At 39.1% G+C, this 17,713-nt stretch overlaps 1 protein-coding gene across 1 annotated transcript; it reads right to left on the reverse strand.

Moving 5' to 3' along the window:
- Positions 1 to 520: 520 nt before the first annotated feature.
- On the reverse strand, positions 521 to 17,297 carry LOC138942922 (protein gooseberry). The gene is made up of 6 exons (XM_070313413.1): positions 17,148 to 17,297; positions 10,414 to 10,727; positions 9,930 to 10,059; positions 5,143 to 5,314; positions 4,558 to 4,842; positions 521 to 840 (listed from the first exon to the last, which is right to left on the reverse strand). The coding sequence occupies exons 1-6, from the start codon at positions 17,200 to 17,202 to the stop codon at positions 588 to 590; spliced, it is 1,209 nt and encodes a 402-aa protein (XP_070169514.1). The 5' UTR covers positions 17,203 to 17,297; the 3' UTR covers positions 521 to 587.
- Positions 17,298 to 17,713: the final 416 nt, after the last annotated feature.

Raw genomic sequence — 17,713 nt, forward strand, 5'->3', positions numbered from 1 at the left:
AAAAATATTTACATCACAATCGAGGGCGAGGGGAGCGGGCAGGGGGAAGGAAGGGGGAGGTTGCACATATAAAGATTAAATCGAGAAAGTATATTTATAAATGAAAAAAAAATCTTTCATCTCTAAATTTTGCGAACACTACGCAACACTACGCATACATTTTACATTTAAATTAACTAGAGTTTATATTACAAAGATGATACCTTTTATATATATATATATATATTTTTTTTAGAAACAATGCTGCAATAATTTTCATAAAGAGAATGATCTTCAAATTTGCCGATCTAACAACGCGATAACAAATAAGTAATAATAATTTAACGATAAAAGAATATGGGGGATACGACGTATTTTTTATACACGAACGGAAATATATTTCCGACGCGCTCGTATATAAATATTATCTTTAGACATAATTCCAATTTTTATTTTTACATTTTTTTAAATTTAATTAAGTTCGGCGAAGAAAAACGAGATAAATATAACAATATACGATGAAGCGACTTCTCGTGTCCGCTATCTCTTACCCGATGTATTTGTAAGTGCGCGTAATCGGTTCGATCGCTCCACGTGACAGGCTTAATTCAGTGAACTCTTCCGCAAACCTGAGAATCGATGCCACCCAAGTAAGGATATCCGCTCTTCGCCTCGCTAGGACTATGCGGTGTCACGTGAGGCGTCATCCCCGTCGAGACCGGTACTCCGGAGGAAGATGCACCACCTTGCACCATGCAGGCGCTCATGTTCGACGCGGTTGGACTGACACTGCCCAGACCGCCCAGACTGAGATTAGTGGAGGCTAGATTGCTGCTGCCGTAATGGGAAGCGTTGAATAATCTGCGATATATGAAAAGAACGTCTATATACAATAAAATGGACGACGACATGAAGTATTATCGCTGATTGAGTTGAATCGTTTAAAATTATTTAGTTCTAAAAAAATTATTATTATATATATTATTAAAAAATATCGATATTTTTCTATTCTGTATTATATAAATATTTTTTTATTATATCTACAAACAATATATTGCTATATTAGTAACATAAAAAGAAAAGGAGAAATAAATATGAAATATATTTAGTTTCAATTTTTAAGAAATATGGAAGGGATTCTTCATCAAGAAAGAGACTTAATAAAATTATGAAACTGTGCGAATATCCATACATCATATGATATTCATTAAATATCGACGAACAAAGGATATTCTCACAGATATTAATCGACAGCTAAAGGAATATATTATTTTCATCGATATTTGAGAGAGGGGAGTATAATTATCCTTTTCTCTCCAATCGATACGTTGAATATAAATTAATTATAGTATGCGCGACAAATGTACGACTACGTGGGATCCGATAAAATGAGTTGCAATTACAATGGTGAAAGGTGTCCACACACGGTAATACGAAAATGAAATTCCCTCGCATGGTTCTCAAAGTGGTTACCGCCGTTTGCAAGGCGATACCCGCACTAACACACGCACCGCGAATCGGTTAGGGCGTGTCGAGGGCGGCAGCGGCCCATTTCCAAACATCGTCGCGGCCCTTTGAGCATTTCGGTACACCACCGTGATTAAGGATCTCGGATCGTGTCTCGTGAGGGATACAGCTTCGCCCCCTTTTGCTTTTATTATCATATTTAGTCATTTCTTAAATTTCAAACCAAAGAGATTATTACTGTAATTATTTTAATGAACATGAATAGCAAAATGTGGAGAACCAGGAGCGCATTTTGTATATTTTATTCAATACATTTAAAAGGAACATACAAAAATAGACTGCATAGACTTTTTACTGATACAAACGATGCTACATCATCGACGCGTTAACGGCATATGAAAAAAGAAATACTTGATGTAAGAAATAAAATTAGACACAAAGTCCAGCAGTTGGAGAAAATCATGAAATTCATTTTTCATTACAAATAAACTCATAATTTCTTCATGTACACAATATCTATGTTTTGAGACGATTAGTGTATCGGTAGTATACAATCGCAAAGCGCAATTAGTATTTTGAGCATTTTTATTATGGTGGTTAAAATTTTTAAATTCCCCAACGATATCGGACCCAATTCGCATTTTCTACAACTTATTTTCTTTTTTTATTTAGAAGGTAGAGCGTTCAGTTTTTCTGTCATCAGAATATTCATATACAACACGATTTATCAACCATATTTTGCGCACAGCCTATCTATAAATCCTTCTACGAATCTATATTCATATAAAAGAATGTCTCTCTCCTCTCTCGCAAATCAAATCTTTCTATAGACGTGTTAACGAATTCTTGGGAATCTAGTTGTCATCGAGCTTACAATCGATTTAGAGCTTGTAATTTGAAATTCATCATCAAATAAAATATATTGAATGCTTTATTTAAGGATAAACTGATTTTAAGTTTTTTTTTTTTTTTTTTTTTTTTTAAATAAAGAGAAGAGAGAGGGAGAGAGAAATCGATCTATTAAAATTCCTCTATTAAAAAATATTAAACTTACTCTAGGAATTATCAATTTTTTTCAGCATTAAAATTCAAAACTTTCTCTTTCTATTAAAAATATATAAATTAAAATGATCCGCAATTATTTTTCGACAATTTTTACAATTTCAACATCTATTTAAATTTAAAGCAATACTTGTGCGAGTTCCAAAGATTGTCTTTCTCTTTTCGTTAAAAAATACATTATTACTGTAATTCACGATTATATTACTTTCTTCGACGTTTCGTATAATTTTTGTACCAGCTGAACGTAAAGTGATATTCTCGAGCGTCAAGATTTATTTTCATTCTTCTACCAAGATATATATATATATATATATATATATATATATATATATCATTGAAATGATTTATAATCATTTTATGATCAGTTTGTGCAGTTTCCACGCTGCTTAAACGTGAAACGGCAAAAACGACGACAGCAGCGAAATCTTTCTCTCTGACCATGAAAAGGCATCGCCCATGCGATAGCCTGACACTCCACCGGGGGGGGGGGGGGGAGATCCACGAGCATCATCTCGAATATTTAAAATCGGCGAATGCTCGGCCGTACCGCGTGATGATTTGACACAGCGACGCAAATTTAACGGTAGCGATTATACGGGTGTTGGAGCGAGACGGAAAGCTTGAAACGTATCGCTGCGAAAAAGAGACGCGCGCGGAGATAAAGACGACGAAATCGGGGTGTTTCGAACAATTAATTCACCCATTGTGGTGTAATAACAGGTTGCCCCAGTGGCCGTGTTGCTATACAGTGTGTTGTTACACGCCAAGCCGACGAGCCGATTCACTCTAGCGGATAGAGGCACAGAAAGAATGAGAGAGAGAGAGAGAGAGAGAGAGAGAGAGAGAGAATGAGAGAAGAAGACGCGGAGAGGAAACGAGGAAGCGAAAGAAAGAGAGAGCCAACGGGGCCCCACCGACACGTTTTCTGTGTGGTCTTCAATTATGTTGCTTCTCGAGCTTCCATAATGAAACGCTACCGGCTAATAATCCAACCCAGGTCTTGATCCTTCGGCCGAGGGTGTGTGTACCTGCGCCGTGATCTAGCTTTAATCGCGATCATGGCAGCGTCGCGAGACAGCGACGCATAATCATTGCGAGGGAATTGGCGGATGAGAAGGACCGCGTTCGATTCGTCTTCATATTACATTTCGAGTCGCTCGAATAAACCGACCATATGTTTATGGAATTTTTCGAATGTAAAGAAGAATAATATATATATATAGGAAAGTAGGATAAAACTTGGTAGGCGGGTCAAATCGGATACCTTTGTTCTTTCGCGACAAGTGGCTACTATCTTTGACTAAATCTGTGTTATTAGTTGTAGATTGATGCCATTATTATTTTGAGATGTCAACCGTGCCCACGTGAACACGATATTTCCTTTTTTGTACTCTATTTTGATTAAAATAAATCTAGATTTTCTAATTGTTTTCAAATGAATGCCTGGCTCTTAGTACTTACCGGTAGGACAAAACCGAGTATTTTGACTTCTTCAAAAAATCTTGTTATTCTTGGTAACCAAATATTTTTTTTTAAAATCCATTAAAAAAAAACTACCAACAGTCAGGAAAATTTCTTTTATTCTCTAATTTTTTATAGAAAGACAAAATCAGAAAAATACCCGGTTTTACCCTGCTTCTCTCTCTCTCTCTCTATACAATATAATATGATAAAGGATAAAATTGAATGCTGATTATGAAATCAAAATTCTTGAAAGATTCTGAAAATTAATTCCCAAGATTTGAGAATTGTAAAGTCGCTGACAATAAGCTTTCCATCAAAAATGTTTAATTAATTAATTAAGTAGAAATAAGAAGTAATGTTTAAAGAATTTCTAATTGAAAAGACATCTAATAATGATGGAAGATTTTATATAATAAAAATTGTACACACATAATATCGGCGAAAAATTGATTTACGTTAAATTTTTTTTAAAAACAAGGATTTCTAAAATGAAATATCAAACTTGCATAGATTAACGCAGATCTCTCTAATCTTTCAGAGTGGATTCGTTTTATATACAAGTATATATATTAAGCGGAAACTTACCCGTAATTGTCCGGGGTTGTTCGCGGCCATTGTTGCTGTGTTGTATAATAATTATCCCCGTAATTGTAATGCTGAGGGTAGCTGGCGGTGGTGGCTGCGGCAGCAGTAACACTGGCCTGCCCATAGCTCTGATAGCTCTCAGTGCCACTGCCATAATGTTGAGTTTGGAAGGATTGTAATCCCATGGCGTTGAAGGCATTCAGCTGTTGACTATTGAGCTGTTTGCGAAGTCTGGCGCGTCTGTTGCTAAACCAGACCTGCACTCGCGCTTCCGTCAGTTTCGTTCTGGGGGGAAAAAAAAAAAATCACGACTATTAGTAAAGATATAAATAACGACTATTATCATAAAAAAATAATAGGATTATATTCTGACTTTACAACTCTCTTTGATCGACAATTACTACAAACAATTTTGAGTTTAAATCTTAATAAAAAAATATATGTTCAATTTTTCTAATAACCAATAATATTTAATATGATATATAAATATAACATTTTATTTTATGCAATTTCTTTCATTCGCACGATTTAAATACTTAAACGCGAAATTGTTTGAAAATATAGAGTATTTTTCACAAAACTCACTTTTGTGCGAGTTCTTCCCTGGTATACACGTCGGGATATTGCGTGCGATGAAAAGCCGCTTCCAGTTGCTCGAGTTGTTCGCCGGTAAAGGTAGTCCTACTCCTGCGTTGCTTCCTCTTCAGCGCGATGCCAGGTTCGCTTTCCGTATCGGAATCATCGCCGCTACTTCCCGCTGAAAGTAATCAATGATGACGCCGCTTGAATATATATTTGATTAAAAAAAATACTTGATTCTCTAAAGATCGTCAATTATTAACGAACTTGTCTCAGGATGAAAATTCTCAGATTTTCTCTCCTCGTTTGCCGAAAATGGGGGATGGTATCGTGAGAAAAAGACAAGTTTTCTACACAGAACTGACATTAAATATCGTCGAGATGAGACGCGAGCGTGCGTTCTTTAATAGCGGCGAGAGCATCTCTCCAGCATCTCGATCCAGCACGTGCTGCACGTCAGATACCGAAGATAGGAAGCGAGTCGTTCACGCCCACAGTTCACACGCCGGTCTCAGCAACCCACCATTAAGACCCTTCTGATTACAGCCGTGCCCAGCCGAACCTATACTAAACTAAAACACCGGAGAAATTAGGGTCCGCCGCGAAGAAATTAAGTTCTTTGACATGTCCCGTCCTACCCGAGGTAAACGAAAGCCCGCGGAGCGTTCCTGAACAGGAATCGTTGTCTGATCCCACGAGACACTATTTATGGAATTTCGAGTTTGATTTCTAACCCTTTCGGATTCTGATTTCTTCACCACGGTTCCTATTACATTGACCTCGATAACTACTCCTCTCGACTGATAAAAATTTTTCATGAATAATTTATTTATTATATGTATTTCTAAATTTATCCAAAGTTCAACTAATAACGTTTATTTGTTATTTTATTAGATCGTAAGGTTTCTTTTTCCGCGAAGACACGGTTTCTTTTTTAAAATAAATTATGATGTACATCGTGTCGACATATAATGTAAAGTTCGAACGTATCAAGAGTATATCTCAAGCGTTGGATCCTTCGTTTTTTGCAATATACTCTATAATTTACAAGCTTAATTTCGGATTAAATCAATCAACAGACAGGACGGTAAAAAAAACTCTAAATCAATAGCACCTGCGCGAACATTAGTCAGAGTTCAAGAACCACAAAGTATACGGCGGTTTTCGTCAGATTAAAGAGCGTCGCGCGATCGTAAATCGTCGCAACGCTTTCAGGATCATACCTAACGATTTTTCGAGAACTTAATGCTTTCGGTGAGCTATCAGCATCCCCCGATACTTTATGAATTTGGAACTAAAGTAGCATGTATCGAAAAAAGGTTGGATTACCTGTAGCTCTTTCATATAAATAAATTTAGGAGTATATCTTTATTAACGGGTGCAAGAAGAAGCCTCTTGCACAAATGAAATAAATTACAGTTGTATCTATTTGAATGAAAATAAATTTTATTTACAAGAGAATAATATTTATGATTAGTATGAGAAAAAGATTGCACTTATAGAGAAATTATTCGAATTAAAAGATATTTTCGCCAATTTTGAGATGAAAAATAGTATAGTAATCAGAGGATCGAGTCATTCGTCGACAAATGTCGAGATAAACATCGGCGGGGAAAAGCGGATGTTGAACAATTATTATCGTGAGATAGCCGGCAAGGTAACCGCCGTCTCGAACGTGGCCAATGAACGGTCGGAGGTCTCAATCAACGGGGCTTTGCCCCGCAGTAAGAGCATCTAAATCAATAGAGAGAGGGTGTCGTTGTGTTCCGCGAACAAAACGGGGTGTGTTGTTGGCGGTTTGTAAGATTAGAGGCAGGCGTCGGCCACGAAGCCGAGGAAGACCACACGCCGCGTGCGCGCAGCTCCTCCGTCTTCCTCGCATCTACGCGGGAGCCTTCAACATCCTCGTCGTCTCGTTTCTTCTTCTCGGGCCCGACTCTACTCCGCTCCTCTTGGCCGTCCCATCTGATTTCTTCTTTCACATTCGTCCGACTCTGTTCCACCTGACCACTCTTCCTCTTATACACTCGCTACGGCCGATCTGTCCCTCTTTCTCGTGTCCCGATCGTTCCTCCCGATTTCTTTCACCGACAGACAGACCGCGAAGGTTATTTATCGCGCGTGTTCTTGGCTACTGGAACCGTTGAGTGATCTTGCGTTCCGGGACTGATGTTGCGACAAGAGGGGAGAAAGGAATATACAATGGAAGATGAATGATGCAAGGTGAAATGATTCGAGAGTGTATTTGTGAGATCCATTAAATTTCTACGCGTTGATTGCATCATGTAGTCGATCTACTAGATTGTTCGCTAATTTCTAATTGTCGCTATTAAATGTTTTATACCTCGTAATTATTTAAGCGTACAGAGCGGCCTCGAACGTTCCAGCCAGACTTTGAGATCTTATAGGAGATTTAATTCTGAACAAAAAAACTTCATAAACATGTGTCGAAAAATCCTTCCTTGAGAAGTTATCGCTGAAATATCTCTGATGCAAAGGAAGAGCGAAAGGTGAAAAGAAAATGAAATAAAAAGAAAATAAAACTAAATAAATTTTTTTTTAACTAAAATAGCACGTAATAGTAGAAAATGAATAAAGACGTGAAAAAACTAAATGTCCCCCCTCCTCCTCCCCCTCTCCCTCCCTAGCTCCGATACACTTTCGGCATCGAGTAAATGACCGATCTAGTCGCTTTACGCATTTCCTCCTGATTCAACTTTAATCGATCTGACATTAAGTAACAAAAGCACTTTTTATACTTTTGAAACTGGTTGTATCAGAATCTATAGAAACGTACGAGAATCATTTTGATTTCTCGTTTGAAAGATAATTCAATTTTCTACAACTTTTGTTTCGGCACTTTTTCTTAAAAGACGCACATCTTCTATGATATTTGGAAAAATGTGTGAAATAATTACAGATTTCAGAGATTTTTGAGCGATAACTTTTTAAGAAAGCACTTCTTCGACCCGTGTTTATATAGGAAATTTTTTGTTGAAAATTAAATTTCCTATAAGATCTCAAACGTTCTGGCTAAAACGTTCGGGCCACCCAGTATATATAAAATCATTTGCACAATTCTACTAATCTACAATATAATCTTCATCTTGAAAGGAAGAATTAATAAATGTCAGATAGGTAATAACGTAAAATTATTAAAATAAGAAATTAAGTTATCTCAAGAATTAAGCAAATATAATATTTTTAGAAACATCTTTATGGAAAACATTCATTAGTATTCTACTACTGTTAGTATATTCTATTAGTATTCTTGTCTACGACGATGTATTATTATCGGGTTACTACGACGTACGCTCAAGTTATCTCGCTTTTCCTCCACGTCTCTGGATCTTTACAATCCGTATCGCTAGACCGATCCAATATATTTTTGACACTTTGGTGTTAAATCGTGATACATTATGATCGAATAAAAAGAGAAATTCCGCTGAAATTCCGAGACGTTCATTCAAAAAGATCTCATCTCCCTCTGCTCCTTCTTCTTCGTTTCCCCTTCTTTTGCGACGGTATAACATTAGCAACAGTGTCTGACTTTCTTTCGATTTTTTTCCCCCTTTGTTCGAATTATATTTTTATCGAAATATTTAATTTTGCGCGTATACGTATGCGTGTGCGATAAACCGTCAATCGCTTTGTTTATTTAAAATATATAATTTTTAAAATGGGAAATAAATATTTTCCGTTTAAATCTATTCGTTAAAATTCAAATTTTTTTTAACTGTTTCAAATTTTCCTTAAAATTAAATATTTCACATATGTTGATACATGCGATATTATTGTAATTTAATCTATCGCGGCAAAAAGAAAAAAATGTCTTTATTCTTAAACCACGATATAAATAGATAAGATGAAAAAAGTGGAACGAGAATTGCTGCTTTTGCAAGAGCGTGAAAAGATTGGTCGAGAAGTGACAGAAGCAACAGGTCCGAGTACGGTCCTCGTGAATCGTTGCGCGAAGTTGCAATCTCGGGCATACGTCTAATCAAAACTAAATCTTCCCGACAAGGTAATAAACTCGACACATCTACGCGCCACGGGACGCCTAATATTTCTTCGCGCCCCTTACCGGCGGTAATAAATAAAAACGAAAGGAATTCCCCTTTATACGTTCGCCGACCGGACCTATATTTCTACCAATCCCAGCGTGCCCGCGAAACTGCTGGATACTTCAATAAGGAGAATCCACGTGTACAAACACATGTACATATATATCGCAGAGATTCATATAACATTTAACATGTAGTAAATAAGATACTAATAATAGCATGGTGAAAAAGTATCCGTATAATAAAATCCTTATGTTTGACGAGTGTGTGTGTGTGTGTGTGTGAGATTGAAATTTTTTTATTACTTTTATACGACTAATAATATTGCTTTATAATCTGTCGACTCTGGAAATTTCACGTGAAATGATAACGACTTCCTTGATACGCATTACGCGTATGAGGAGAAAATGTCGAGTCGCGTTTCAAATTCAGCGAGCACGCGTGATACGAGGGTCGCCTTGCTTTAATTAACTTAACATCGGCTATACGCTATAATTACGCTTATCGTTCGATTAATAGCCCCGGATGCTTCAATTATGTTCGCTTCGTGGTTTACGCGCTGTTAAAATGACGAGATGTATCGCGGATATCGCTCCTGAAAATCTCTCTTCAAAGAAAACGCAGTGATTTTGCCGTGTCGAGAATCTTGATTAGGCATCGAAGATCACGATAGATCGATCGATATATTTCTAATCTAATAAATAATAAATATTATTTATTAAAACTTACCAAGTATGCCATCGATAGAGTGATTCCTACGCGGATCGTCGTTGGGACGGGTCTGATTGGCTGGTCCGCGTAAAAGTCTGGTGATGCTGGATACAGAGGGTGCCGAGGCTTTGTCGCAAACTCCATCCTGCTGGCAGAACCGCGTTGGACTAGTTAGTATAATTTTTCTACATTCATTTTATAAATCTTAAATATCGTTACGCGCATTTTCAGAAAAATAAAGATATACTACTTGAAGAAACACAGTCTAAAGAAAAAATGCATCTTAAGTATTTTATATAAATATTTCCAAGTTTTATACAATATATAAAACTTATATGTGTTTAAAATACTTTTATCATTTAGTTTTGGGTTTCGTAATTTGTAGCGAAAGCAGTCTCTTACTTTCTCACACTCTCCTCTCTTTTTCATCCCAAAATTATTATTAATTATTTATTAATTACGCTAATGCAAGTACAATGGGGCACGGGCAATATCAACGGACCTTTATCAATTTCTCCCGTATCTCCCAGCTGAATATGCCGGGGTTCTGCCGTTTAAAATCCTCGATCTTCGCCTCGACTTCCGGCGTAGCGACTCGCGGCTTGCTGCCGCCGATCACGCCGGGCCTGATCGATCCCGTTTCCTGATACCGGTTCAGGATCTTAGATACGCATCCGTGAGACACCCTCAGCTGTCGCGATATGACGCACGGCCTGATGCCGGCCGCTGCCATCTCGACGATCTTCAAACGAATATGGTTCGGTAACGGACGTCCGTTGATGAACACACCGCCCAGCTGGTTCACGCGACCCTGTCCTGCAAAAGTAATAACGCAAATAACGGTTTACACATCGGTCGTAAAATCTCGCCTCTTTACGTTGCAAGAATAGCTCAGCGTATATATCTATCTCCAAGCATCTAATATTTGCACGAGAGTCACGAGTTATACGGAATTAATATAATGGAATAATAGATAAGGATTACTACTTCGAAAGGCATAATTTTCCGAGATATAGAGAATACAATTCCTCCCACTTTGCGAAACAATTATCGCCATTTAACATGCGCGAAGCTAAATATTGTATAATACAATGTAGCGCTATGTACATGAGACAAAAAGAAAAAAAAATCACCGTCTATTAAAATGAAGTCGAGGAAACATAACGTGTTTTTCTCGTCGCCGATACAATGCAGCACGGTATGCAGTGTGCACGAGTATGGAGAGCGGCCATTTTTCTCGAAATAAATGAGAATAAGCGGAGCCGAACAAACGTGGCGGGCGGAGAAGAAGAAGAAGAAGATGAACGGAGGAAGTAAACTCGCGCAAAAGAGGACCGCTTAGCGAGACGACAAAGCGCGGCGACACGCGAGGTGCCGCTCAAACGCCGCTAATTACTGGTAATTAGTCCATCCCCCTTAATTAACTTAATTATAATCACGAAGTTAAACAAACGACGTTACACGCGACGGGCAAAGAGCGGCTCCGATCGGCAAAGAGGGGCAAAGAAGCGGAATGAGATGCGCCGCGGATGCGGTGTCTCCGGACGACGCCGAGGAGGAGGTTGCACCTCGCGTGCTTCAGAAAACCACGAAAGCGGGACACGTCGCGAGTTACGGCCCCGGTTTTGCGCGGAGCAGTAAAAGCTGCGGACGAGAGGAAGGAGGCCGAGAGGGGCGAAGCGAAACGAAGGCGAAGGCGATCTTAAAACTCGCGGGGAACCTTTTAAAAGCGCTTTCTCGCGCGGCGACAACCAGGGGCCACGGTATTCTACGTTTGCACGTATTTACATAAAGGAAGTTTTGCATAAGAGATGCGCTCTGCGAGAGAAAAGGCTCGCGCGACGACTTATGCGCGTCTCGCGAATATGATCTACCGGTCCCAGACATCTCTCTGACTGACTGTTGGATTTTTCTTATCGTTAGTGATAAAATAAATTTGGAGTCTGTATTTAGTTGCTCGGTGAAACATGTTTTTTTCTTTTAACATTATTTTATTTTATTATTATTTATGTTATTAAAATGTTAATTTATATTTTTGCTATTCGCCGTTATCACGAGCTTATTCACTCGCGTTAGGATAATAACAGTCATACGCAAGTTGAAAAAAATCTTGAACTTTCGATGAATTTCATTTGTCTGAAGAATTTTCGAATTCTATAAAATATATATCTTACTATTAATATCTAAAGCATATCTAAATTCTGATTTTACAATTATCCTCACTAGAGAGGGACGAGAAAAATTGCACGCATTATTAGGACGTATTTTATTTAACGACGAGACGCGCGAGCGGTGCTCGCGAGATGCGTCGCGAATCCTCGGCAAATCCAAAACATTTTCGCGATCGCATCGGGATATCGTGGTACGCGCGAGCGCGTCGGCAAATTTCGTGATATATTCTCGCCGGCTACCTGCTGCGAGAGCGCGGGGCCTAAGAGTCCGCTAATTACCACGGCGTAATTCAAAAGACGACCCCCTTCCCGGGCGCGTCCAAGCCTCTCCGCTCCGGTACAAAAGTGGTCCCGTTTCGTCGTTCATCACGGGCCCCGGAGATTTACATCCCCCTCCTCTCCCCGTCGCCCTTTCCATCCCCCCCCTCCTCTCCCCCCGCCCGGGACCCCTCGCGCACCGTAGGGACATATCCGCGAGTGCGTGCAACGCACACACTCCCACACGCGCCGCCGCCGCCGTACCAGGCCGGGTGTATAGGCCGGGTTACGGGTCCCGGCCGGACACCTCTCCTGTGTATGACGTCAGTCAGGCCGCGGGGCCCGACGGGATTACAGGCAAGATCAAAAGGCGCCGCCGCCGCCGCCGCCGCCGCCGTCGACGAGCTCTCTCGGTGCGAGGCGCGCGAGCACTGCGGATAATCCTAGCGTGAATTTCGGATAAATTGGATAAACTCGGGGAGACTAAAGTCGATGACTGGCAAAATGTCAGATGCGATAATTAATCGGAAAAAAATTAAAGAATACAAACATATAAATCTATATAGACAAAGAAAAATGATTAAACACGATTAATAAAAATAAGTAGGAGATTTTTGAAAGGTCTTAATAGATTCTGAGAGAAAAAAAAAATGAGAAAGAAGATCATTTTCTTAATAGCTCTCGTTGGTGCTAATGTGGCAAAGGTATCCGTTCGAGATTGTACAGCGTTACCTGTTAAGGAATTCGTACGGTAATACACGGGAATGTCAGGAATGTTGGGCTACCATTCGCGTCGCGCGTGTAACGTCTTTCGCATATGATGCAGTTATTTTTTTCGATCGAAGAAATCGAGAAGCGACTCATATATCTCCGTGGAACTTATAAACGAGTTCTCTCTTTGAGATTCAAAAATGAATATATAATATATATAATATATATGAATAAAAAATATATAATAAGGAGAAGCAAAAAATGGACGCTTGAATTATAAAATATAATATACAGAGAAATATATATATATATTTTTTTTTTCATTTATATTTTTCTCTCCTTTTCTTGCAACGCGCATCAAGTTTGGTCGCAATAAAAAGACGACTATCTGAAGAAGACAATTTAATCCAAGTAGCAGCCAGTGAGTGATTTATGCGCCCTCGCGTAATTTATTATAGCGATCGTGGCAGTAATTTTCGCGAGAGTCCTTGCTGAAGGACCACCCTGTTGGAGCGAGCGCTGGGGAGGAGACGCGTGTTAAAGGAACGATGATGAAAAAAAAAAAAAAAATTTCCAGCCATGAATTATTGATAACGGACGATTGATTGTCAGCGATTAGACTTAATGTCCACGATCCGCGCGATGTGACGCGATGAAAGGCCCCACCCCTCCGTCTGATTTGAATTCGTTCGACGAAGCGTCGCGCATCGTTAATATTTACCTGCGAGGCAGCGCCTCCCGTCGTCGGCCTCAATCGAGGGATCCTCTTAGACACGAAAGAACACTACAGAATTTCCAAATAATTGACCGGCGTACGTCGCCGGGCGTTTCATTGCCCCGAAGGTACCGGGGACCGCGAGACGCAGGCCTCGATTAAACCTTTTTCTCCGGTATCGGGCCTGATAAATTATTACGTGCGAAGAGCCGACGCACCGTATTTTGTGGCCGCGACCGTATTCGCGGTTTACGCGCGAGCCGTGCAATTACGCTCTTTAAGAGATTTTTCTTTATGCTAATCCGTCCCCTCGTCGCGCTCCCTTCTCGCTCTTAAGCAATAATAATAACGTTAATGCCGGGTATTAATTGAATCTTATTAAGGAGATGCGCGATCTCGCTCCAATTACACGCGATGAAGCGCGTGATGGAATGGTTTATAGGAATTATAAGATGTGATGGCTGAATTTGTTATTCAAGGCTATTAGCTCTAAGTGTAATTATCATCCAGTTACGACAGAATTTTAAAGCTATTCCAATTTCGCATCCTTTTATCATGATTATCGGTGAAGGGATCGATAATTTTTCGAGCAAAAGAGAAAAATCTTTCAAAAATATATGCTTAAATCAATTTTATACATTGCTAAAATTGCAAGAAAAATTTTCCATACACAGGGTGGGACATTTGTAGGGAGACATCTAAATATATAAAAAATAAAGCAAGATAGAAAGAAATGTTTCGGACAAAAGTTGTTCGGTTCTAAGGGGGGATCATAAGACGGTGCCGTTAGTTTGATCTTGGGTGGAGGCGCTTCGGAGATTTCTCAATGTCAATCTTGTTGTAATTATCTGTATCTTGCTGTAAATCGATTCCTTGCAATATTTTGCATAAAAAGTTATAGGGATACGATGGCCAAAAGTTCAATAGCTTACGAGATATTTTATTTTCTTACTTTACTTCGACATAATTTTACATAAACTATGAAATATCTCATAAAATGATTTATTTTGCAATAATGTTGCCTAAATATTTTAAGCTCAGAAAATGAGAGACATCAATTGGTGTAAAGAAAATGAAACAAAATTGATATTGAAATCTCGCCTCCACCCAAGATCAAACTAATAGCAACGTCTTACGACTCCCTTAGAACCGAACAACTTTTGTCCGAAACATTCCTTTCTATCTTGCTTTCCTAGATATTTATGTGTCTCAATAAAAATAACCCCACCCTGTATATGAAACGTATATGTAATTGAAAAAATTCAAAAAATATTATACTAACACTTTATTAGAATATTATTATATATTATTCCTACAAAAATCGTATATTAATTTAAATATTACACACAATCGAGATATCTGCAATCTCATTATAAACAGGCACCAGATTAAACATCAATAAGTAATCAAGAAGTAATGCGAAGAATTTCGAGAACAAGGGTTAATTATCTCAGGCAGACCCGGACCGAGACGATCCGCGTTTGCTTCGTCCATTACGCAATCTGCCGCGATACGACCGTGGCGATCGTCGCTATAAGCGGGACCCTTCGATGGGTGGAAGATGAGAGGCGGAAGGTACACGCGCGTACCCGAGTGGGAGTAACCCGCATGTACCAAAGGGATGCATGTACTTAGCGTGCGGTGTGAGTTTCAAGTCGAGCCAGGGCTTCAATCAACGTGCCGTCGCCCGAGGCTCATCCGATATCAGACATTAGGTACCCACGGGTACCGTACCCTTCCTCGGGACTCTCTTCCACGTTCCGACGCCCACTACCCGCGGACTTGTGTATCGAACTTTATTCGAGAATTATCCTCTTCTCTCTCTCTCTCTCTCTCTCTCTCTCTTATTCCGCGTGCTCCGGGATGGTGAATAAACAATTGTGATTTGAAGGCATACGTGAGAGAATACCATCCCCGAATAGATCCATCGTCATTTGGAAAGCATTGTTATTGTCATAATTAGATCTCTCTCTCTTTCTCTCCCTCTCTCTATCTCTCTCGTATTACATATATAAAAAAATAAGCAGAGTAAAATTAAATATGAAGTCCTAAAAGCTAAATTACGAGACTGATAAAGGTTCGAAGAACAATATAAGTACATCAATGTATCTATGTATACATATACCATATGCACAAGCATTTACTTATGCGTAAAATATATTTATATTAAAGAAGATATATTTTTTTCTTCTTCAGCATTGAATAAATAAACGATGACAAATTGTATGGATAAGAATCGTTTCGTATTTTCTATATAATTACTTTATAAAATTAAAATATCAATCTTTAATTAAATACGTAAGAACCGTAGCGGCGCGTTCGTTTACCCCTTGAAAATTTTATACGTCGGCGTATAAGCGCACTGTTCCATAACTCATAGATTACACAATGCGGAACGACATACGGGCTCCTGTGTGCGCGATTACTTATGCACAATTTCTCTCCCTTTCCAGATCTCTAAATCATTCTAGTCGACGATATCCGCCACGCGTTTATATTGCGAAACGCCGACTTGTACGCAGATTAGTCTTCATACATCCGGATTACGTAATGATGTAAGTTTTTTTTTTTTTTTTTTTTTTTACGAGTGATAAGTTTTCAGGTTGAATCGTGATCGATCGATCGATCGATCCATCCGATCACGGATCGAACAGTTGCGGCATTTATAGGGATGAAAGTCGCGCTATATTGAAAGTTACACGGCGCCGTTGCGGATACGGTCGTTCGTCGCTTGTGAAAACTCGCGCTGACATTAATTGCGAGATTCTCTATGAGGAAGAGTTTCCGAGAATAGCGAAAGTAAAAAATGCCACTATTCTTTTCTTCCTACAGTTAAATACTGATAAAATTGATTTTTGAAGAAAGAATTACTTTTTGAAAGGCACGATTATATTAAATATTAGATATACGAGTTATATCCTTAAATAAGACAATAAGACGATCGTAAAAGACACCGCACATCTCTTAGTAATTTTTATATAAAGGGGAGGAAATTATGAAGCCGTTCCAAAGACAGAAAATATATTGTGACATTCAATTTGTAAATAAATTCCAAAGAAATTGTTTGTTACCCGATTAAAACAAATTATTTTAATTACCTATCTTTGTACGATTGTTGGACAGTTATTAATATAATACTCGCGCGAACCGTTGCATTGAGAAGAATGAATTTAATATATCTATTATATTGTTATTGAATCAGCAAATTAATCAGAATCCCCAAATGTTCAAAATTTGCCTTGAGCAAATATTTCCTTTAAAAAATCTAAAAGTTATTTAAATATTTTTTATATATAATCTTTAATTTATGTATCGATTAATATGGACTGTATACACATAAGATTTGAAATCGAATAACTTTATAATTGTCATTATTCTCACCTTGAAAGGGATATCCAGTGAAGTAGGGTGCCATGTTGAGTGTGCTGACTGCCATCTAGCCGTTCCCGTTTCCAGGAGAAATCTCCCTCTCCCTCTCTCTCTCTCTCTCTCTCTCTCTTTCTTTCCGCTTTGTTCACCAGCAGCACGACACCAAGGATCCTCACTTCCCCCGATTCCGAGTCCTGATTACACTCGATTCACAATCCGTATCCTCACTTTTTCGCGTGACACAATCGATACGAGATATGCGCGTCCCCAACGACAATAACGAACAGTGTCCAATAGTGACAAGAGCGGCACTCGAAGAGAGTTTCTACTGCGAACAGCCGAAACGAAGGGGGCTCGGCACCCTCCTTATTTTTACCGCGACGCAAAACAGGACGGACCTGTTGGCTACGGGGTCTCGGCTCAAACTGCCGGTTCCTGCGATCGCGATCGTCGCAGAACACGCGAGGAAACGAAAGGCAGGCACGAAAGGAGGGAAGCCTTCGAGGAGGAAGGCTCCGCCTTCATCTTGGGGCCCCTTTTAAGAACGGCTTGTCGACCAGGTCCCAGCCGTGCTCTCT

Source organism: Polyergus mexicanus, unplaced genomic scaffold, assembly GCF_030449975.1.
Source record: "Polyergus mexicanus isolate NDT 795.1 unplaced genomic scaffold, iyPolMexi1.0 SCAF_24, whole genome shotgun sequence".
In the NCBI taxonomy this organism is placed as follows: Eukaryota; Metazoa; Arthropoda; class Insecta; order Hymenoptera; family Formicidae; genus Polyergus; species Polyergus mexicanus.

Bases quoted from the DNA above. Each gene is read 5' to 3' on its own strand.
- LOC138942922 (XM_070313413.1), bottom strand. From the start codon at position 17,202: ATGGCAGTCAGCACACTCAACATGGCACCCTACTTCACTGGATATCCC. The intron at 5,315-9,929 runs GTAAGTTTTAAT...GATTACTTTCAG, and splicing joins CTCTATCGATGGCATACTTG to CGGGAAGTAGCGGCGATGAT. The intron at 841-4,557 runs GTAAGTTTCCGC...CATATATCGCAG, and splicing joins ACAACCCCGGACAATTACGG to ATTATTCAACGCTTCCCATT.